The sequence below is a fragment of the Syzygium oleosum genome, unplaced genomic scaffold (assembly GCF_021117445.2).
Source record: "Syzygium oleosum isolate NSW1041296 unplaced genomic scaffold, Sole_v2.1 Sole_v2.12, whole genome shotgun sequence".
NCBI lineage: Eukaryota > Viridiplantae > Streptophyta > Magnoliopsida > Myrtales > Myrtaceae > Syzygium > Syzygium oleosum.
This window is the reverse complement of record NW_026607496.1, coordinates 2,999,067-3,021,541: the sequence shown is the minus strand read 5'-3', so window position 1 is coordinate 3,021,541 and position 22,475 is coordinate 2,999,067. Positions and strand designations below refer to the sequence as shown.

Sequence of the window (22,475 nt, the reverse complement as noted above, 5' to 3'; positions counted from 1 at the left end):
CAACTATTAGTGCCACAAAGATAATTGAAGCAACAAAGTAGCACGTGGAAGAGGAAGAAAAGGTGAAATTTTTTAACTTCGTTATGAACGTTTGCTCTTTTATCGGTTTATTTACGGTGTGGAGAGAACGGAAAGAAGGTCTCAAAACGTCACATGAGGGAAAGAAAACGCCAAACGGAAGCAAAAACTGGTCAATGATTCAACTTTACCTCTGTAGATGTAAGCCTACGTGGGTCGAATGTCACCAAAGTTCAAAGAATCATGATTTCGGTCGTCATTAGTTCAAATTAGCTTAATCAATGCATCATTAATGCACATAAACTCAATACGTATAGATTTGAACTTACGTTTCAACATTTTAAAGCTACTAAATGCATTAAAAAAAACTAATAATTACTAATAGGTACAAACTTGTATTCTACTATAAAAGGTTAATTTCTTATACCCTTTTTTTTTCATGAACATATAATTTCTCATTCTTATCTTGCAAAGTTACTGACAATGTCACTATATTTGGAAAAGGGAGACATGAACAATGAGAGAAAGAACCCACCTGCGCATGGCCGAGTTGGTGAGCGCTTTCATTCTATCAGAGAGGTTCTGGATTCGAATTCCTGCTCGGTTCCGTAATTTAAATGGAGGGCCTTGGCGGTGGGTTGCTGAGCTAGTCTCCCCCGAGGTATAGGCGCCCAGATTACCTGTGCGAGCTCGTCCCCGGGGAATGGTGGCGGATCCTCGGTTACCAAAAAAAAAAATGAGAGAAAGAAAACATAAAAGGAACTTTGACATTCGCCGGAGAAAATTGGTGGTAATTGAAGGAGTCCCAATCTCTCGGAAATGCCACTCCGGCCTTTTAGCCACTGCTAAAGGGGTTCGAACCTTGGGCGGCGAGAGCGAGTCTCGCATCGAGCGGTCCTCACTGAGGCTGGTGGTGGAAAAAGTCGGTGTTGCGATGGCAAGCGACGATAGGGACGTGGTCGGCGCTGGGCCGTAGGCGAAAAGGGAAGGGAGGAGGGAGTGAATGAGTTTTTGGGGGTTTTGGTGTGGGTGCGATTTCCTCCAAAATGCGAGACCGATCAGATAAATTTAGGGTATTCTCAGGGCGATGTCGGCGAACTGAGGCCCTTATAACTCTGATTCCTAACTAGCAAATCTTTCGAGGAGGTATATCCGCCACGCAAAATTACCCCTAATTAAGCTCAGAAGATCTCAATCCCAAGTAAAAAAATCCACTAAAAGAGCCAATACGACGTCTTTCACCATTCAACTCCGCTCCTCTCGATACACACGAGCATTGAAGACCCGATACGTATGTCCACAATATAATCGGGGTGGCTATGCATCGCGGGAATCGAGCAGCTAATTTACAACTCACAAGCGACCGACCGGTCACGAGAAATTCATCGCATCCCCGCCGTGCTAGGGGCAGTTTAGGAAATTCGGAAGCGGGAGACCCCCCACAAGAAAAAAAAAGAAAGAGTCAAATGGGGATCGATAACATCGACACGTCCAACATCCCAATCGGTCTGCCCCAACGCAGAAGCAATCCGAGGAAAAACATTGACTAAGGTCGGAATTTCCAAAAGCAAAACTCCCTCTCACTTTCACGAGCGCAACGACGCGATGACCGCGCCCCCACACCTCGAGCAGAATTCCATCCGGGCCGCTCGAGAGATCCAACGGCTCAGATCCGCCCCCGCGCGCGCGGGGGAGGGGGGAGGGGAGCGCTGACCCCGGCGATTTTCCGGGAAAAAGAGGGAGCGAGAAAAGGGGGCGAGAAAACGCGAGAAAATTTTCGGGGGAGACTGACGAGTCATTGAAGTCAATGCCCCCCCCCCCGTGCTGCGGACGATATAAACAGCAGGAAAGGGATGAGAGAGAAAGCTCCCGCATTCTAGAGAGAGAGAGGGAGGGACGGAGAGAGAGAGATCGCAGGCAGGTTCGCAGCTCATCTTCTTCCCATCAATGGGCTGCCGTTCGAGATCCGGAGGAGCTCGTCGCGCCGCTCGCGAGACCCTCGACGCTGTGGAGGGTGGGTCGAGGAGGGTCTCCTAGGGTTCCGGGATTGAGCTGAGCTCCCCGGGGTTGGGGAGGGGGGTGGGTGGGGTGCGCGCGCGCGTCTCGATTGGGGCCGGAATCGGAGAGGGGTCGGGGTGGGTTTTTACTGGGGGATGAGCGATGGGAGATAATCCGGCAGCCTCGCACACCGCGGCGAACGCGGTGCAGGCGCTGGGCCGGGGGTTCGACGTGAATTTCGACACGAGGCTGCTGTATTGCAAGGGGGTCGCGGGGTCTAGGGTGGTGCAGGTCGACGAGGAGCACGCCCGGGATCTCCGGCTGTACGATGATCTGGTGGTGCCCAGTGTTTCCAGGGACGTCAGTGTCTCTCAGGAGTCTTGGGGGCGCCAGCAATCTGGGATTCACACCTACGATGAGGTATGGGAGTGATGATTGTTTAGTTTCTCGGGTTGTGCGTGGTCAGATTTTGAGCCATTTTTCTCTTGCTAGTAAAGGGCTTGGCTTGTGTTGTCTTGCCGTTGGTGCTTAATTTCTTTCCTCTAGCTATCAAATCGAAAGGGGCCTTTTATTGCTTGTCATGTTGGAGTAAGTTTCATAAGGTGTGCCCCACTTAGGGATTGTGAATTGAGAACTAGAAAGTTTAAGGGAAGAAACTGTTGCGGCAATGTGCTTGTGATGGTGGACCAACAGATGTTTCTGCCACTAGTACTACTGGGTTAGTTGATATTTCCAAATTCTTCTAATTTGCTAAGAAAATCGATTGGGAGTGAACCTATACTAAGTATTCGGTGCCTGTACTGACATTCATGCCATTTCATTTCCATCTTCCATTTTTCGTACGACGATGCTCTTTGTTAGATAATGAGCTACTGCTATACAATGCTGGCTCATTTTTGTTAATTGATTAGAGTGGCTTCAGCACATCTTTAACAACAACCTTATTAGGCATATGATTGACAAATATTAGAAAATAAGGAAGAGTATTCCTCAGGCTACAGAATTTTCTTGAAATAGAGTGTTGGATATGCAAAAATTCATTTACTGAAACAAAGTCTGCGTTTATGTTATTATTTGTGTTTGCTTCTTTCAGTTTTGGCAATCTGGCAACTTTGTGATATGTCACTTGTCCATGTGTTGAGCTAGCAGTATGAGGTGGTTAAAATCTCCTTAGATTGGTCAGAAACTGATAAGATCAAATAACGAGTCAATGAAATCCAAACCTTTAGAAAGATAGAATTTATTATCATATTTCATTTGGGAGAACATAAAGAATTTGAAAAAAAAAATTGATAAAGGAAGACTTTGGAGAAGCAAATCATCTGTAGCTAGAGCCCCATCCAATCATCCACAAATTGGATTTCTTACTAGATTAATGGATTGCTCAAAACCTTAATGAAAGAACAGCGAGGGAGAGAATCTTCAAATTTACTTTGCTTACGAGGTGCGGACTATATGATCGGAATTTGTTCAATTATCTGTTAAGATATATAGTGATTTTTACTTCCAATTTGTGCTCATTCAATTGTTGTACCATGTGTTTGGATGAGTGGGTGCAGATGGTGGAATTCTTCAATAGAAAGGTGAATCTATCAGGAAGCCCTCCTTTAGGGAGCTTCAATGCTGCATTTAGCTTTACTGGCTCAAAGCATATTGATGCAGCGGCGACAAAGACCCTCTCCACAGATGGGTTCTATATCCCGCTTGCTAAGGTCGAAATTAGCAAATATCCTTTAGTGTTGCAAGAAAACGTGAAGCACGCAGTTCCCTCTTCATGGGACCCACCCTCCTTAGCAAGGTAACGTTTGGATTTTCTAACTATTATTCTGATGTCATTAGTGTTGATCGTTTTTAATATTTTGGCAGCTTCATTGAGAACTTTGGGACACATGTGATTACTTCTGTGACAATCGGTGGGAAAGATGTGATTTATGTCAAACAACATCAGTCATCGCCTCTGACAACTACGGAAATTAAGAATTATGTCCAGGAAATTGGAAACCAGCGATTCTCTGACACAGAGAGTCATGCAAGTTCAGGTCAAAATAAAATTAAGGACAAGGCTAGTGCCAACTATTTCCTCATTTTCTTATATCATAGTTCTGTGTATTTGATCATTCACAGTACTATTTCTTGTTGACCTGTCTTAAACTCAACAGGGTGCAGATCCTCACTTATTCTATAGCCAGGGAGTATACCCTCAGCCTACGGGGGCACCATTTCTATCTGGTAAAGAAGTAAGTAACCTTCTAATTATTTCTTCCGATGGAATGCTTATGTGACACGGAACCTAAGTGCCTCCTTTTTGTCTTATTCTGCTTAGTTGGTACCGAGATTTATTTGTGAAATAAAGTCTCTCTATTTTTGCCCATTTCGGCAGAAATTTTCTATGATGCCTTCCTAGGAAAGACGGTAGCAAGAGTTTGAATTGAAACAGTTGTGGAAGTAATTGATATGTTTTCTCTGTTCTTCAGTTTCTAGCTTCTAGATTAAGAATGCCTATTATGTAATGGGCATAAAGTTACCTCGAGGATTTTTAGTTGCTGTTGACATGATGACTAGTTTTGAATCTAATTTGCTTGCAGCCAATTTCTGCCTCCCATAATTATGCTCTTTCTCAGATAGAGTGCCGGTTTGCTTGACTTTTGAAATTGATCTTCTTGGAGGACTCTTTGGTGATTTTTGTTCCGATATCATGTACTTTCTTAGGAAATAATCTAAACTCTGCGAGATCTTGATCTTGTTTGTCTTAGTTGTCTTATTTTTGTGATATTTGCCATAAACCAGAAAGAACTGGAAGCAGTCCACACAGATACCAAAGCTTGCGCTAGAGCCCAACAGGGCTACAGCTTTATGACAGTTACTCTTATTTTATTAACCTTCTTTTTGAAGGGTCTTCACTAAAGATCTCAATAATTCTAGAAAACAAGGATCCTATTATATTCAGTGCAGTGCAGTAATCCCAATAAACCTGTATCGAGACGGACTCTAGTTTGTCAGTCTATAAGCTTGTAGGTGGAACAGAATTTAAGCATGCCGATAAAACTTCAGATCACTTCTGTGAAGGATGTGGAATCTAGATTCCAATTCTTTGTGCTACAACTTAAAGTTCGATAAAACAAAGAATGAATCCGTTATATCTACATAAGAGGACTTGAGATGTGGATACTTGAGATATGTTGCGGTGAGGGGAAGTTCTTTCTGTTTGGCGCCTTAGTTGTAATACACGAGCTGATAACTGTGTGACGGTATATTTCAGATTAATGAGTTCTCAAGCTTTACTCTTATTACATGATGACCTTAGCCAGCATCCTTGTTGCACTGGGGCACAACTTAGAATTGTTTTATTTTCTGTCCTGTTAATCATATGAAAAAATTTGCGTTTGCGTCTTAAAATCTCATTTTCATTTTGTTGTGAATGCGATGGCAGATGCTTTTTTCGGAGTGATAGACTGAAAGTGATGTGGGTGATAATTACATCTTGAGGAATAAATATATAAATCATAGTTACGGTGTGTGCGCACTAGTAAGAAACAAGAGCTGGGGGGCCAATTGTTGGAAGAAAAACAACGGAGAAACGGTGTTAGAGATTAGCTTTCTACATAAGGCACAAGAGGACTTTTGGGGATAATTGATTGTACACTTTTCAATTTCAGTATAGCAGGAAAGTTCAATTTCATACATCTAGTTATTTGGAAATGATTGAAACAGTCTTTTGTGCATAATTTTGTATATCGGTGGCTTCTGTCTGAAGCTGTTTTGTACGGGGACGGTACTCCCTTGGTACCTTCTTAATGAAATCTTATTTATCATAAAAGAATTAATTAATTGATGCTTTCCACTTTTTGTCATTGATTCACATACTGTGTTGACCAATATTATAATATAAGACAACCAACTAATAGTTCTTGGTTCCAGGAAGAGAAGGCATTTAGCATGTTTGAAAATTAGAGCCCTTGGCCCTCCCTTTTGTCAGTTGAATTAGTTAATATTTATGGGCCACTCAATGCTGAACCATCCAACTTATACTGATGTTGAATCCTCCAATTTGTACCATCCAACTTGCACTGATGTTAAACTCTCCAATTTGTATTGGTGATGGTGTTTTATAGAACAGATAACTGCAAATTAAAATTACAGAGTCTTTGTTTATAAATGTGACAACCACTTGGAGAATGGTGACCTTTTTCTCGTCATAATTGTTGGAAATTGTAATATTAATTCCATGTGGGTGACTGCACGGATGCTATTTTGTTATTTGTCATGCCGTGAACTGAAAGTTTTTTTTTTTTTATATTACTATTGAAGGATGTTACAGTGATATTCCGGAGAAGGGGTGGAGATGATTTAGAGCAAAATCATATTCGGTGGGCAAAAACGGTGCAGTCTTCTCCTGATATCATCGAGATGACCTTTTCTACAATTACAGCTCTTGTTGATGGAATAACTGGAAAGGAGCATTTGACTCGAGCTATTGATCTCTATCTTGAATGTGAGGAGATTGATTGCTTTGGAGATGACTCAAAATTCTTCTATTGATGGCTTTGGAGATGACACGAAATTCTTCTTTCTAGTACACTAGTTTCTTCTTTGAGCACACATGAACTCTCTCTTTTCACTTCTGCAGACAAGCCACAGATTGAAGAGCTGAGGTACTTTCTAGAGTTCCAGATTCCACAGATATGGGCTCCTGTCCAGGACAAAATTCTGGGTCCCCAAAGAAAAGAACCTGTTTGTCCATCTTTGCAATTTAGTATAATGGGGCAGAAACTTTACGTCAGCCAAGAGCAGGTATTGGCAGCTATGCTATTTTTCCTATATCTGCATAGAATGAAAAATCCGTAGTGCTATAAGGAGCAAAACACGTCACCATTCAGAGAGAGTCATGCATGGACGCGTGCACTTGAGCCTTGATACTGTTGGTTGCAGTATTTTGCGCTTTGTAGTCACGAACAAAATGATCAAGCTGTTGAACCTTCTCTTGAACCTTCTCTCTTGTATGTATTTAATATACCTTCAACAGCCTATACCATTAAGGGTTGATTGAGTCTGCGACTACGAGTAAATTGTGTAACTATCAATCAGTAAACCTCTTGGGTTTCTTAACGGTCAAACTCATGCAATTACATGGGTACCAGGCATGGCGTGATTTCTGATAATGACTAATTTTGTCGCATGCTATCAAGCAAGTGTATGAACAACTCTCTATGCTCAGAATATAGAGTTAGGAGGTCCTTTTCATGATAGAAAGAGTTAGTGTGGGCTGTTGTTGTATGATATTGAGAGCCATAGCTAATTTAAAAAATTAAATCAAATGGCATCATGGTGAAATTCAGTTGTCCCCTGATATATATTGATGAAGTAATGCAGTGCATCACTTGCCTTGGCTTGCTTTAAATAATGTAATTTCTTGTTTTGGTGGGCCAATCAAGCTTTATATTGATTTAATGGTGAAACCTAGGATATTTTTGGTGACTAATCATACCGATGTTGAGTGGCCCTTTCATTTTTTGGACTAACAGTAAGCTTGTAAATGAAGTACTGCTGAGATTCACTCAACAAACGTGCAGGTATCAGTCGGAAGGAAACCTGTCACAGGCCTGCGGTTACGTCTGGAAGGAAGCAAGCAGAATAGGCTATGTATACAGCTTCGACACTTTGCATCTCTTCCAAAGATTATTCAGCCATACTGGGATGCACATGTCGCAATTGGTGCTCCCAAGTGGCAGGGGCCAGAGGAACAAGATAGTCGATGGTTCGAGCCAGTCAAATGGAAGAACTTTTCACATGTTAGTACAGCACCAATTGAAAATCCAGAGAACTTCACAGGTGATCTTTCTGGTATCTACATTGTCACCGGAGCTCAACTTGGAGTGTGGGATTTTGGGTCAAGAAATGTTCTATACATGAAGCTTTTGTATTCTCGGCTACCTGGTTGCACAATTCGAAGATCACTGTGGGACCATTCACCACATGACATGTCAAGGAAAGCTTGTAACAATGGAAGCAGCACCAACTCTGGTGACTCCCATTCAGGTTCAAGCGAACACCCTTCCGGTGACAACAAGTTGGCAAAGTTTGTCGATATGTCAGAAATGAGCAAGGGACCACAAGACCCCCCAGGTCATTGGATAGTTACTGGTGGAAAGCTGGGAGTGGAGAAGGGAAAGATTGTTTTGAGGGTGAAGTACTCCTTGTTAAATTATTGAAACTTGTGAATGTGCCTCTTTCGTTTCCAGTGCCGAATTTAGTTAGGTGGGATCGGCGATTGTAGTAGAAATGCAATAGTGTTCATGTGTGGGGAAACATTGCAGTTCAAAGTTGTTTAATGGGTGGTCTTGAGCATGTATTGTTTATCCAATTTTGATGGGGAATTGTGTTTTCCTGTTTTGGAACGGGGCTAATGTACCCTTGACGAGTGGAGTTTCCCAAGTTGTAGATACACGTATCTGAAGTCTCATTTATTGTCACCATGCAGTTTTTTTACCACTTCAACCACTCATGCTATTTCGTCCGTCGATCCTATTGCACTTAAAGACTCTTCTTTTGTTATATATCCTTTTAGATGATCAGTTTTGTTTAGGTGCTATCAGCTTTCAGTGATGGCTGAGTTAACTGGTCATAAGAAGTATCATGGAAGGGTAAAAGGCAAAAGAAACAAGTCTGGAATGGTTTTGAAAAGATGCTAAAAGAAAGGGATCAAACTTGGAAGGTGATACCGGATGATTCGCGAGGTTAGATATTACACAGCTGACGCTACAGGAAGAGCTTATCTTGGACCTCTCTGTTATCTCTGTCACCCTCTCAACTAGCTACTGGTGGGTTTCCTCGAAGTCTCCCCCCGACCATGGTGTCTTGTTTGCTTTGCAGGGTTTGAGAGAAGGTGACCTGTAACTCGTTTAGCAAGTTAAAACGCAGACAATCGTGCAGCAGCGAAATTTTCAGTGGACTGATGGAGCCATCAAGTTGTCATCCATGTCACTTGAAACCAAAGGCAATAGATGTTGCAGAGAACTGTTATTGTTCAGCTTTCAGTGCCTGTTGTGTTCGGTTTGATCCTCATTTTGAGTTGCTTTCTTGTAGACAGAAGAGAATGTTAGTGTAGGACAGGTTCACATCCATGGTTCAATTCTGATATATTATATGACACTAAAGGGGAAGATTACAGTGCCGGTTCATCTTGAATGGCACACATGTATTGACACACGACACCAAATCAAACACCTGCACTCTTGGAGAGAATTTCGTTCCCTCTTGTTCTGTAGCTTTTTCAAGAATCCATCTTCAGCGAAACAAACTTCAACCGAAATTATGTATTTCGTATTTTTGCATATACCTAATCAAGGCAACTTAACCAAGTTGCCCTTATTCTAAGCCTTTAGTGACTTCATATTCTTTTCTTTTTCCTTTTCCTTTTTGAGGTAGATTCCAGGAGTCCAAATCTATGAGCTACTTATCTCCTATATTAACCAGGGATACATGTTTATATGTTATATATCGATCTCTTTTTTCTATTGATTTTCCTTTTACCCCCCCTCCTCAGATAGATCGTTTTCATTCACCTAAAATTGGCCGCCTTCGAAAGTCTGTCCGAATTGCCAACCTGCTGGGACGACATTATAGGTCGTGAGGGTCCGACCGTCGCTGGCGGTGACCTTGAAGGAGAGGCTTTGGCCATTAAGGTATGAATTGCTCTGCCAATTCTGCCCCCAGTTCCTCGACATTGACATCCACCCAGTCGTTGGACCCTTGATGGACACTGCATGGACATCCCCTGCACCAGCTACATTTGTGACCAGCACCAAGTTGAAGTATGAATGGCCATTGATTGTGAACCTTATACCTCCTTTCTTCACGCATGGCACCCTGTCATGGCACGGCACAATGCAACCAATTACGGTTACTGCATCGGAAACGGCAGCTCAAGCTCAATCGTTAGTTTGAGTTATTTAATTTACCTTCTGAAGCTCACGGGGACAATCCCAGCTCGGTACTGGGCAATCTTCAAGAACGCGGGCTCAGCCAAGTCGAAGTGCATGCGAGGAGGGTTGCACCACCCTCCGTTGTCACTAGCCAATGCGTAGTTAGGGGGGCAGAAGTTGGTGGCAGTAACTATAATCGTGCGGGGAATGCACCATTTCGGGTCGTTGCTGCATTGAAGCTCGTAGCACGATCCGCAGCTCAAGCCACTGTTGAACAAAGCGGTGCTCAGAGCGGCCGTTTGGGTCCCGTAGCCCTGGCTGTACAAGTTGCCGTACCCACATGCTCCTCCTGCAACAGAGAAAAGTACACGTCTTTTATGGATTTTCTTATGTCATATTTGATGCAACAGATGATGTGTGACATATAAGCATGCCCTTTCTATACAAGAAGGGAAGGTAGGAAGCTAGAATGGAGGAGCATGTTTAGCTAATATGACTATATGTGAAAGTTTTTCCTACATTTTTAACTTACCCATTGTGCCCGCTGCATCGCTGCCGCCATAAAACGTCGCGTGGGCGCTCTGCCAGTTGCCGTAGATGCCGGTTGCACTCCAAAAGAATACACTATGCATAATGAACAAGAGAGAGAATAATGGCAAGCTTGGAACGGTGCCACTAGTCCTCATTTTCTACTATACACAGAAAGAGAGGAGGAGGAGGTAGAAGTAGCTACTAGTGAGGCTGGTATGAGGATTTAAGGTTTGAGAAATTGCTGTGGGAGGAGGGGCTATTTATACAAGTGAGAGAGGTAGAAGTCACTAAGGTAGAGATAGTTTAATGGCTAATAAATAAATAAATAAGCAAATGTAAAAGCAAAAAAATTGGTAGATATGGTATGGTTGGAGATATGGGCCCCAACATTTTTCATTTCGTTGTGTTTTTTTTTTCCTCTTGCCAAGTGCTTGGGTTTTGGGTTGTGTCTTCTTGTTTATAGACATGAGAGTTAGAAATCAACTAAATTAAAAGCTCATTAAGAGTCCGACCCAAATATTAAAAAAAAAGCTTATTAAGAGAGAAAATCATAACTCTAATAAATTGCTGCTTAACACCCTTCGGGAAAGATTACCAATTCATTCCTAAGCCTATTGTTACAGATATTTATTCAGTAATAAACTTTTCAATATTGAGAATATAGTTCTAAACTTTTCCGTAAAATTCCAATATAATCTTTCCGACCAATTGCCACCGAAAACTGCTAAAGTGACGTCAAGATATTGAAAAGTTTAGGACTTAAATAGCATATGTACAATAAGTTTAGGACTAATTCGGTAATTATTACCACACTTTGTGCTCGAGGTTTCACCTAATTTGGACTGCAGATCAATGTCGGAATTGATTTAAAACTTTCTGCATGTGCAAATTACAAGCATTGTAGATATTGCCATGGTGATTGTCATTATTGATCAGCAGCAATACTTGCGGTGCAGAACTTCCTTGACTTGCATTCGTGAACACTGGCTAAGTGGCTAAGCAGCGATTGTTAGTTCATCTATAACTGGCTAAAATCACATGAACTCATCGACTTTCACCAGCCGCAATGAGATGTATCGAATGCCGAATTAACTTCGAAAAAATAGAGTTGGAGTGAAAAGCTTGATTGGCCAAATTATTTGTAAATAAAGGACATTTAAGACAACCTCAGTTGTGTCTAAGAAAAAAATGGACAAACCCCAGTTGGAAAATCTATTAGTTGAGGATCACATTTTGTGGAATAAGTCTTCTATACTATGCATATTTCATTGATCTCTTCTGGGTCGATTGAATTATCATAATCTTGACAGCATAAGTTCCTAATGCACTAGCTAGGGATTACGAACCGATAGCTTTATCGTCGTGTTCATGTGGGGCGATTCTTTATAGTCTGATTTCACTGGTAAATGAGGCTGGATTTTGATCAACATGATGATCACTCAGTTATTACCTGAGGAAAGAAAAATATATCACCGAGCAGTATTGATTACGAGTCGTTCGTGGTCATATGAAACGAAACTTCTTTTTCTTTTTCTTTTTTTTATTCTTGTTTTGCTCGCTTCGCGTGCCGCTTTTAGCATCATGTCCGAAATCATCGATCTTTGAATCTATACGATATCTTGATTTAGTTGGAAGGGTGCTGCAACATTTGGAGCTTTCACATGCGAAATCTTATCGAGTAGCTGAGGCAGTGAGATTGGGTCGTTGACTCTTTACGCTGGAGGAATTAGAACATTCACATGATCCGAGGAACTAACATAACCTAGAGAGGGTTTGAATGCTGACGTGTCGTTGACCAGTTTTGCTGGTGGCAATTTATTGGGTGGCCATTGACACGTCAGCCCACCCCCAAAATCGCCTCCGTTCTGGTTGAGCAGCTCAACACGTATCCCCCCACAAAAAGTGCACCCACCCACCCCCGAGAGGCCTAGATCCACGCAATCAGGGCCCATTTCGGGTTCCACGTAGCCTTCTCTTTTCCCAATTTTCATTTTTTTTACCTTTTAATTGTGGATTTAACAGTACCTACAATGGAGTATCTCGCAAAATTAACACTTCAATCTTAGCCTAAAACATATGTTTAGTAAGTTAGAGCACCAGCTCAATGTGCTCGAGCATCAGCTTGGTGTGCTTGATTACTAGTCGGATGTTCGTTTGGGACTCGTCGCTGACAACATCAATTGTAGGAACGATCGATTCCAGGGTGAGTCGATTTCCACCTTGGATCCGGGATCAGGAGGATCGATTTCCAGTTTGTGGAATTGGAAACCGGTCCACTCGATCTTGATATCGGAGTTTGTGGAACAGAATCAAGAAGCAGTTTTTTTTTTTACTTCTTGATTATGTTTGATATCTATTTCCTGGCCACTTTTCTGTTCAGTGGAATAAAAAAATTGACTGACTTTATCAAACGGATTTCTGTTCTTTTTTTGTTCCGGAAAACGAAAGAACAGAAAATCAGAGAATCTATAGCGTTACCAAACATGCCCTAAATTGTCCATTTATCAAAAGTTCAGAGAAAATATTAAACAAATTAAAACTTTTGGTGATGATTTGTGTAATTTTTCCTAAATGTCGATCAATGGCAGAACCATGATGGACGGTAGTCGTCTGACTTGGCATCAGTTAATTGACCCAAAACCAATCAATACCGAGGGTCGTGTAAAGCAGCTGGGTTTCGAAGCTAAGTTATCATCTTAAGGATTCATCTCTCGATGCCTGGCACGACCCTAGTGAACCGAAAAAGGTTATAACGATTGTGCACTTTACTATGTATATCATAAAATGTCAAGTTTCATGGATTCGGAGCCTATTCAATCGGAAGAATGACGCTAAATGACGCTAAAATCCGTTCCTTCATCTAACGTTCTCATAGAACTTGAACTTGCATTCGGTTAGCACCATCGCGTCGCTGTTCATGATTCTCGATCCGAAAGCATTTTGTTGCTAGTTAAGCAGAAAACCAGTGTCTTTGATGAACCAATGAATCTGTATTGAATATTCTCGGGTAACTGTTGCGACTTCCAAAATGAATCTTGCAACTCACAGAGGAGTTTACACTTTCCAAAATGCTGTCTGTGTCTTAGATAAGTCCGATGCTTCGGATGTCGGGAGATGGCGCACAGGAGCTTCCTTCGCTGTTGGTTTTCATGGAAGGAGAGCTCAATAGCCTGATTCTCGACTTGCAGTAGATATTCGTGGTAAGAATTCAAGCGCTATCAACGTGAACTTCGCTGCAACCGAAAGCTCAAACATTGCGCTGGCATATCTGCTCATACCGGCTAGATCTCTACATTACTTTAAACCGTTACTCAAACATGATCCTACTCTCTGTCCACGCCACAACCCTGCAGAAGACGATGCATCGTAATAGATAAAGACTTCATGCTCACGGAGACAATTTGGTGCAGCAACCCTTGGACGGTGCGTTTGGGAATGGCTTTGGGAAGCCACTTTGGGCATCTAAAGCCCTTTGCGCTAAAATATGGTGTTTGAGAATTTTTTTTAGAAACCCCGTTGAGTCAAAGTTGGCCTTTTGAAGAGTAAAAGCCCAAGGCAGCCTCCTAGGTGCCTTGGCATTTCAGCATTTTCAGTAAGCAACATTACCGATTAAGTAATAAATATTTCTTCTAAAACTATCATCATCTATTTTTTGATTTTCCGGTTTTGCCCTCGTTTATCACTGTTCATCGTCTTCTCCACTTAGCTCGGCGGCGTGGCTATGAGTGGATGGCGACAGGCCGGAGAGGGGCTGGCATGGTCGCTCAACTCAGCGACCGTCGCCTGGAGTCGCATGACCACCGTGACGGGCCACGCGACCCAGGCGAGGGCCGCCTGAGGTCGCACAACCTAGACGGCCCTCGCCGAGAACTCGCACGACCTCGGAGAGGCAACGCATGATTTCGGCATGCTACCCAGATGACCCTCAAGGGCCGCCGGCGACCCAGATCTGGCGTCGGCAGTTGTCGTCTGAGGCCAATCGACGAAGGCAGCCCCCGACGACCACCGACGAGGGCCGCCTGGGGTCGAGCGACCCCCGACAAGGGTCGCGAAACCTAGGCGAGCGGCCCTCGTCGGTGGTCGCCGGGGCTGCCCTCGTCGTCCGGCCTCAGACAATGACCGCGTAGCGTCAGATATGGGTCGTCAGCAGCCCTCGCCTGGGTTTCATGACCCTTGTCGGGGGTTGCTCGACTCCAGGCGACCGTCGTCGGTGGTCTCCGAGGGCTGCCCTCGTCAGTTGGCCTCAGACGACAGCCGCCAACACCAGATCTGGGTCGTCGGCGGCCCTCACCTGGGTTTCGCGACCCTCGTTAGGAGTCGCTTGATCCCAGGCAGCCCTCGTCGGTGGTCATCAGGGGCTGCCCTCATCGTTCGGCCTCAGACGACAGCCGCCAGCGCCAAATCTGGGTCGCTGGCTCCGGCGAAGGGTTTCAACTTTTCTTTAATAAAAAATAAAAATAGTGCCTTGCAAGTATAATTTTTCCAAACGCTATTTTACCAAAAGTTGCTTTGCAATGGACTTTTAAGTTATAACTTACCAAACACAATTTGCATTTCAGAAAACTCCTTCAACTTAAAGTCCTTTGGATTTTGCCAAAGACTTTCCCCCAAGTGCTCCCAAACGCAGCCCAAGTCGTCCTCTCTGAAGCACGCCAACCAACACTTTAAGTGATCTTGGGTCCTTATTGAACCTGATTCGACTATCATTTGATCTTAGGCTTCTGCACTGTTTACTTTATGCGCAGTAGTCGCATGCTATGTGACAAGGCGAGCTGCAGTGAAAAAATCAGTCAAGCTTACTCTTCCAGAGTAGAAGGAAGCTGTCCACCAGTCATTCCTTGAGCAAAGGTCTGTCCAAAGAATCGAACGGTGACTCCTTATCGAAATTCCATAATCCTTCCCACCTTGACTAATAAGACGTACAGAGGAAGCAGTAAAATCAAAGAAAATGTAATAAGAAAACCAAATTTCTAACCAAGGAAAAGAGGAGGAAAAGTGGAAGCATAGTACAACTTGCAATCGACTCCGGGAAAATTGCTGAAAGATAATGTTGCAAATGTACATTGCACAACAGAAATATGTCGGTTTCATGATAAAGAATCATTTGGGCGTTACTCGTCAAGCAAGAGTAGAACTATATCCTATTCCTCATTCAAAGAATTAAGGTGACCTCTGACTATCCCTATACAAAGTACAATTTGAACATGTCAGTAAAAATTCTCAGCCCAAGAGAAAGAGAAGAAGAAAGTACAAAATACAAAAGCAAATCATGCTATCTTCATTTGAGAGCACAATCGCACTAGCGGCCAGCTAAACTTAAGATTCAACTATCAATATAAGGGCACACAGATCCAGCAATCAGCTTTTCAGCCCTTAGTGCAGATTTCAATGTTGATTCTTGAAAACCAACGGTGAGAGTCAGACGGCAAGTCTCTATAATTTATCCAAAAGGCAACAATAATGCACTCAGTTCAGGGATCGGTAAATTGTCAGCTGCTCTTCAACTCTTGGTCCTGGGGTATCATTGTACACGATATGGCAATCTCTTCCAAAATCTTGTATGTATAGGAGAAGAGCATGCTTCCACAAAGAATGAAATGAATTAGATCCAAGGTTGATACCTGAGAACCACCTACACAATGTTTTAGCAGAAAATGCAACCCATCCTACTGCCATCCTGGGGTTTCATTGTGCACTGTTCGATCATGGGAGACACAAGCCATGGAAAAACTGGCCATCGTATTCAGCTTTTGACAGAACTAGATCCAGTGACCTTTCTCACACTTTCTTTGGTCATTAATTCTCTTATCCTTTGTGCCTCATCCCACTTCCCGCTCAAGACATAGATATCGCATATGAGTGTGTAAATGCCTCCATCATTCTCCGGCTTCACCATCCTCAAGACCCGGTCAATTACTCGTTCAGCCATCCCGAATTGATTATGCGTCTTGCAAGCTGACAAGTAGGCAGTCCAAACAATCACGTTGGGTTCATATTTCATGGTCTGAATCGTCTCGTAAGCCTCATCTAGCAGTACCGCCTTACCAAGTAAATCAACCATGCATCCATAATGTTGAATTCTCAACTCCAATCCATATTCCTCAATCAAATTGAAGTATCTGCGTCCCTCCTCTACTAAGCCTGTATTGGTACAAGCGCTCAAAACCCCAGTGAAAGTCAATTCGTTTGGCTTCACCCCCCTCTTTTGCATTATCTCGAACAAAGATAGTGCTTCCTCGCTGAAACCATGTTGCGCCGACCCACAAATCAACGCCGTCCACGTCATGACGTTCTTTTCCTTCATCATGTCAAATATGCGGACAGCCTGCTTGAAGAATCCACACTTGGTGTACATATCGACCAAAACAGTCCCGATCGCAACATTCATCTCCCACGAATTCTTCACCACAAAACCATGAATTGATTTCCCGGCCAACAAACCGCAGGAACCAATCCGAGCACACCCGGTCAAGGCGGAACAGACCGTCACTTGGTCGGGAAACAATCTCTCCTTTACCATCATTTCCCGAAACAGCACTAATCCAGAAACTACACTGCCGTAATTCACATACGCCGCAATCATGGCAGACCACGAAGAGACATCCCTCCTAGGCATTTCCGCGAAAACTGAACGCGCCTTCTCCACGTCGCCCGACTTTGCAAACCCGGTGATCATAGTATTCCAACTCACCGTGGTTCTCTGGGGCATTTCGTCGAACAGTACGCGAGCATCCCGAAAAGACGCGACGACATACGCGTGCAGCAGAGACGAGGCGACGTAGACGTGGGAACCGAACCCGAGCTTAACGGCATGGCAATGGAGGTGACGGATGACCGTCGGGTCGCGCAAGTTAGCGCAGGACCTCACCGTGTAAAGAACCGAGAAGCTATCGAAAGGGATGCCGCAGCGATGCATCCGCGAGTAGAGGTCAAAGGCCTTGTGGGGTCTGTGCGGGTGAGAGACGGCGGCTTTCCTTATGGATCGAGCCCATGCGTTGAAGCTTCTGGTGAACCGGCGAAGAGGGTGTTTACAGGGGACGACGAGGATGCTAAATGGCATTGGCTTGGCTTGGCTTGCTCTTGGTTGAATGAGGGTTGGAATGGTCGCCGACTTGCTTGAGTTACATCTGGCCCGGCGTCATCATGGTCGATTCCAAACAACACTACTGCAACTTCATCTGGGGAGAAAGAACGACTTCGGCAGGTTTAGCGCAGCAAGGGAAAGGGGAAATGAGAAACAGAGCACGGTCGGGCGAGGACGCCATGCGGTATGTTGACCATAGCTGCGATGTCTTAAATGGTCGAGAGGTCTTGTTTTTTTCTTTTTCCTTTTTTAGGGAAGACACGTTCGATTGAAACATAATACCTTAAAAACAGCGATTGAAACGTGGAGTTGCATCGACCGATTATGCTTGGAAAAGTAACCATGATTGAAAGGAAAATTTCCAAATAAATGCCTCGAGTACCATCATGTGCTCAAATTAGGGCCTCAAATAAAGATACGAAGTGAATCTTATTCTAAATAAGTACTTGAGATGTCTACGTACGTTTCAAAGAAGGGTCCGACTTTCCAGATGGTTAAGGATATTTTCTTCTTTTATCTTTTATTTTTATTTTTTGACATTTTGTTTTTTTCTTTGCCGGTGACCGGCGACGCCCGAAGACGGGCAACGGCCACCCTCGGCCAGCCTCAGGGTGTTTCTTTTGCTTTATTTTTCTCTTCTATGTAATTGTGTATGCGATAGGGATCGAATCCCAAACCCGATATTCTCCGGCCCTATCCCTGAATCCCTTTACTAACACGGGCGCATGCCTGCCGGCTCCCCCAAGGATGCTCACAATCACTAATGTTGATGTTCAGACCAAAACCTTTATATACTAGCTGCAGTGACTGCATTGCACTGCCGACTCTGCAGTGCAGAGTGCAGCAGTTTTTTTTTTTTTTTTTTCGGAACCGGGCCCGGAACCGCCGGTTCCGGGCCGGTTCAATAATTTCTGGAACCGGAACCGGGCCCGTAGGGCACGGGCCCGGTTCCGGTTCCAAACCGCGGGCCCGGTCAACGGGCCGGGCCCGGGTTTGACCGGTCCGGTTCCGGGCCGAAACCGGCCCGTGGCCACCACTACCGCACTTCACTAAGCAAGCCACGGGCGCCAGTTGCTGTCGGCCGACGATGACGCGAACGCGTCTCTGCGGTTCCGTCTTCCTCCTTCGTGCTCGCATCGGAATCTCCAGCGAGCCCTCCCATCCCTTCCTCCGCCTTGCTCACCCTCCTCCTTGTCCCGATTCCTGGTTTCGGGTTCCGAGGTCCTGTTCTTCGACCCCCGAGCCCGGTTTGGACGACCCGACCCGGCTCTTGAATTACGTGAGGAGGAGCTGCAGGGCTGGCGGCGGAGGGTTGAGGACCGCCGATGACGCCGTGGCCTGCTTCGATAGGATGGTAAAGATGAACCCTTTGCCCCCCGCTATGGATTTCAATCTGCTGTTGGGTGCTGTGGTGAGGATGAAGCAGTACTCGACCGCGATCGGGTTGATCGGGCGGCTGCATTCGCTGGGGATTGAAGATGATCTTGTTTTGCTGACCATTTCCTTGAATTGCTTTTGTCGGTCGAAGCGGGTTGATTTGGGTTTGTCCTGCTTGGGTAGAATCTTGAAGCTCAATTTTGAAATCAATGTGGTGACATTGAGCACCCTAATGGACGGTCTTTTAATTAATGGCAGAATTGATCAAGCACTGAGGTTGCTCGATTATATGCGACGAGAAGGCCCCCAGCCTAATGAGACCACGTATGCAATCACTGTGAAGGGTTTATGTAGGGCAGGTGGCACCAGGTTGGCGATGGAATTGCTAAGAGAATGGGAAGAGAGAAGCTGCAGGGTCAATTCCTTCGCGTACAACATAGTAATTGATAGTCTTTGCAAGGAGGGATTGATCACAGAGGCCTTGAGACTCCACGAGAGTATGAGTAGGAAAGGCATCGAACCAGATGTCGTTACTTATACCTCCTTGATCCACGGTCTGTGCAATGTAGGCCGGATGGAAGATGCTCTCGTATTGTTGAAACAGATGACGAGTAGAGGCATCCAACCCGACATATTCACTTATAACTCGTTGGTTCATTGTTTAAGCAACCTAGGCCAATGGAAAGATGCGACGGTATTGTTGGAGGTGATGACGAAGGCGGGCATTGTGCCGGACATTGTTACTCATAACTCCGTCATTCAAGGTGTGTGCACTTCTGGCCATTCGATAGAGGCTTGGAGATTGCTCGATCATATGCTGCGAGGCGGAGTAATGCCGAATGTTCGAACCTTCACTGTTTTGGTGGATGCACATTGTAAAGAGGGAATGCTTACCGAGGCAGAGTCCATGATCAATCAGATGATTCGATTAGGTAAAATGCCTAATAATTTCACTTATAGTACATTGATGAATGGCTATTGCTTGCAAAATAGGATGAACGATGCTAGGAGAGTACTTACTTTGATGGTTGAAATGGGCAGCTCCCCCGATATTGTTTGTTATAACACACTGCTCAACGGATACTGCAGAGCAAAAAGAGTAGACGAGTCTATACTACTTTTCCAGGAGATGCTTCAAAGGGGCTTGATTCCTGATGTAATCACATATAACACTCTCATAAAAGGATATTGTCAAGTTGGGAACCTTCAAGCCGCGGAAGAGCTGCTTAACGAGATGCCATCTCGTCATCTATGTTTAGATTGTTATACCTTTAATACTCTTTTGGATGGCATGTGTAAAATACAACAGATTGACAAGGCCATGACGTCGCTTCGACGTATGGAAGATTTGAAATTAGTTCCAAACATTGTGACTTACAGTATTCTAATAAATGGCCTGTGCAATGCTGGAAAGCTCAAAGATGCAATGGAACTATTTAATTCTTTGCATGCTCGAGGCTTGCAACCTGACGTCTGGACATACTCGATTATTATGAGTGGATTGTGCAAAGAAGGACGCACTAAGGAAGCATATCAACTGCTGAAGGAGATGGAGGGAAATGGATGCTCTCCAAATGGTGTCACTTATAATACAATAATCCAGGGACTTCTAAAAAACAATGAAAATGTGAGGGCTGAACAACTTATCAGTGAAATGGTTGGAATGGGTTTTTCTGCAGATTTATCAACGATGGAGTTGTGGGTTCAGTATCTCACCATGAACAGAGTTTCTTCCTTTTCTGGTTAAACTCTCGATTGGTCTCCGAAATCTAGCCATTTTCCCATTGAAAATGTGTTTAAATGATCGTCTGAGCCAGGTTAACGACACACTCTTTCATACATCATCTCATTGAGTCTCATGCCCATCAATCTGGCTTTTTTAAGTCTGCCATACTTGGAGTTTTTGTTCATCGTGCGAATGGGTCTCTGCGGTTCCGTCTTCATTCTTCATGCTCGAATTGGAATCTCCAGTGAGTCCTCGCATCCCTTTCTCTGTCTTGCTCATCCTTCTTATCTCAATTTCTGGTTTCGGGTTATTGGGCGGCCGCATTCATTAGGGATTGAAAATGATCTTGTTTTGCTGACTATTTCCTTGAATTGCTTTTTTCGGTCAAAGTGGGTTGATTTGGGTTTGTCCTGCCTAGGTAGAATCTTAAAGCTTAATTTTGAAATCAATGTGGTGACATTGAGCACCCTAATCGACGGTCTTTTAATTAATGGCAGAATTGATCAAGCACTGAGGTTGCTTGATTATATGCAATGCAAAGGCCCCCAACCTAATGAGACCACATATGCAATCACCGTGAAGGGTTTATGTAGCGCAGGTAACACCATATTGGCGATTGAATTGCTAAGGGACTGGGAAGAGAGAAGCTGCAGGATCAATTCCTTCACATACAACATAGTAATTGATAGTCTTTACAAAAAGGGATTGCTAACAGAAGCCTTGAGACTCCACGAAAGTATGAGCAGGAAAGGCGTCCAACTAGATGTTGTTACTTATAACAACTTGATCCACGGTCTGTGCAATGTAGGCCAGCTGGAAGATGCTTTCGTATTGTTGAAAGAGATGATGAGCAGAGGCATCCAACCCAACATATTCATTTGTAGCTCGTTGGTTCATTGCTTATGCAACCTAGGCCAATGGAAAGATGCTACAGTCTTGTTGGAGAAGATGATGAAGGCAGGAGTTGAACCGACAACATAGATGAGCATGTAAATGGAGAAATTGGGCCGATGTTTTATAAAGAGAGAAGTATTAGTTTTTTATCCAATAAATCCTAGTGATTCTAAAAAGATGCTCAACTGGTGGAACCAAGCTCGCGGTGCTTGTTTCAATCCGTATAAGGATTTTTGTAGCTTGCATATATGATTTGGCCTTTCTTTATCAATGAAGCCCTGGGGCTGGGCCATGTAAACTTTTTCAGTTAAGTTACCTTTTGAAAATGTGTTGCTAACATCCAATTGCTGAAGTTTCCAGTTCTTTGTCATAGCCAACGAAATAACTATATGGACGGTGGTTGCTTTAACAACAGGACTAAACATTTCTGTATAGTCAATACCCTCTTGCTGATTGTAGCCCTTAGCCACTAGGCGGGTTTTTTACCGGCCTATCAAACCATATGCATGTGTCTTGACTCGATAAACCCATTTGGAGCCCACGACATTTGCTTTGGGATTCGGTGGAACCTTAACGCATGTTCCATTACGCAACAAAGCATTGAATTCTTGGAGCATCACGTCCCTCCATTTTTCATCTTTATTAGCTTTAGTGAAGCACTGTGGCTCTTCTTTAGAGCTTATTCCATTCATGTTCACATTTGGCAATGGATATATAGTGTTGGGCTTTGGGTTTTGATATAGCCGGATTAAATGGGTTCATAACTTTTGATAAATCGGTTGTGGAGGTATCACAATAGCCTGCTATGGGGAGGCGTTTGAAAGAGCCTCATTAGAACTTGTACCAGTATTAGACGGACTAGAAACCAACGTGTTAGACATCGAAGCAGTATTAGTATTTGATAATGTCGGTGATGGTTCTTCAA

At 43.9% G+C, this 22,475-nt stretch overlaps 5 protein-coding genes across 5 annotated transcripts; 3 read left to right on the top strand and 2 right to left on the bottom strand.

The window, feature by feature from the left end:
• The first annotated feature begins 2,151 nt into the window (after positions 1 to 2,151).
• LOC115685123 (MACPF domain-containing protein CAD1-like) lies at positions 2,152 to 8,505 on the top strand. Its single transcript, XM_030610144.2, has 7 exons — positions 2,152 to 2,436; positions 3,576 to 3,814; positions 3,883 to 4,078; positions 4,176 to 4,253; positions 6,325 to 6,508; positions 6,644 to 6,807; positions 7,587 to 8,505. Exons 1-7 carry the CDS (start codon positions 2,179 to 2,181, stop codon positions 8,223 to 8,225), a joined length of 1,758 nt encoding a protein of 585 aa, XP_030466004.1. The 5' UTR covers positions 2,152 to 2,178; the 3' UTR covers positions 8,226 to 8,505.
• A 632-nt stretch (positions 8,506 to 9,137) lies between these two features.
• On the bottom strand, positions 9,138 to 10,702 carry LOC115685124 (expansin-A4-like). Its single transcript, XM_056316488.1, has 3 exons — positions 10,471 to 10,702; positions 9,975 to 10,287; positions 9,138 to 9,882 (listed from the first exon to the last, which is right to left on the bottom strand). The coding sequence occupies exons 1-3, from the start codon at positions 10,622 to 10,624 to the stop codon at positions 9,579 to 9,581; spliced, it is 771 nt and encodes a 256-aa protein (XP_056172463.1). The 5' UTR covers positions 10,625 to 10,702; the 3' UTR covers positions 9,138 to 9,578.
• Positions 10,703 to 15,724: 5,022 nt separating this feature from the next.
• Positions 15,725 to 17,758, bottom strand: LOC115685100 (pentatricopeptide repeat-containing protein At5g66520-like). Its single transcript, XM_030610107.2, has one exon. It carries the CDS (start codon positions 17,527 to 17,529, stop codon positions 16,213 to 16,215), a length of 1,317 nt encoding a protein of 438 aa, XP_030465967.1. The 5' UTR covers positions 17,530 to 17,758; the 3' UTR covers positions 15,725 to 16,212.
• An 838-nt stretch (positions 17,759 to 18,596) lies between these two features.
• LOC115685088 (pentatricopeptide repeat-containing protein At1g62930, chloroplastic-like) lies at positions 18,597 to 20,678 on the top strand. Its single transcript, XM_030610095.2, has one exon. The coding sequence runs from the start codon at positions 18,641 to 18,643 to the stop codon at positions 20,675 to 20,677; it is 2,037 nt and encodes a 678-aa protein (XP_030465955.1). The 5' UTR covers positions 18,597 to 18,640; the 3' UTR covers position 20,678.
• A 110-nt stretch (positions 20,679 to 20,788) lies between these two features.
• LOC115685089 (putative pentatricopeptide repeat-containing protein At1g12700, mitochondrial) lies at positions 20,789 to 21,779 on the top strand. The gene has a single exon (XM_030610096.2). The coding sequence runs from the start codon at positions 20,789 to 20,791 to the stop codon at positions 21,635 to 21,637; it is 849 nt and encodes a 282-aa protein (XP_030465956.1). The 3' UTR covers positions 21,638 to 21,779.
• Positions 21,780 to 22,475: the final 696 nt, after the last annotated feature.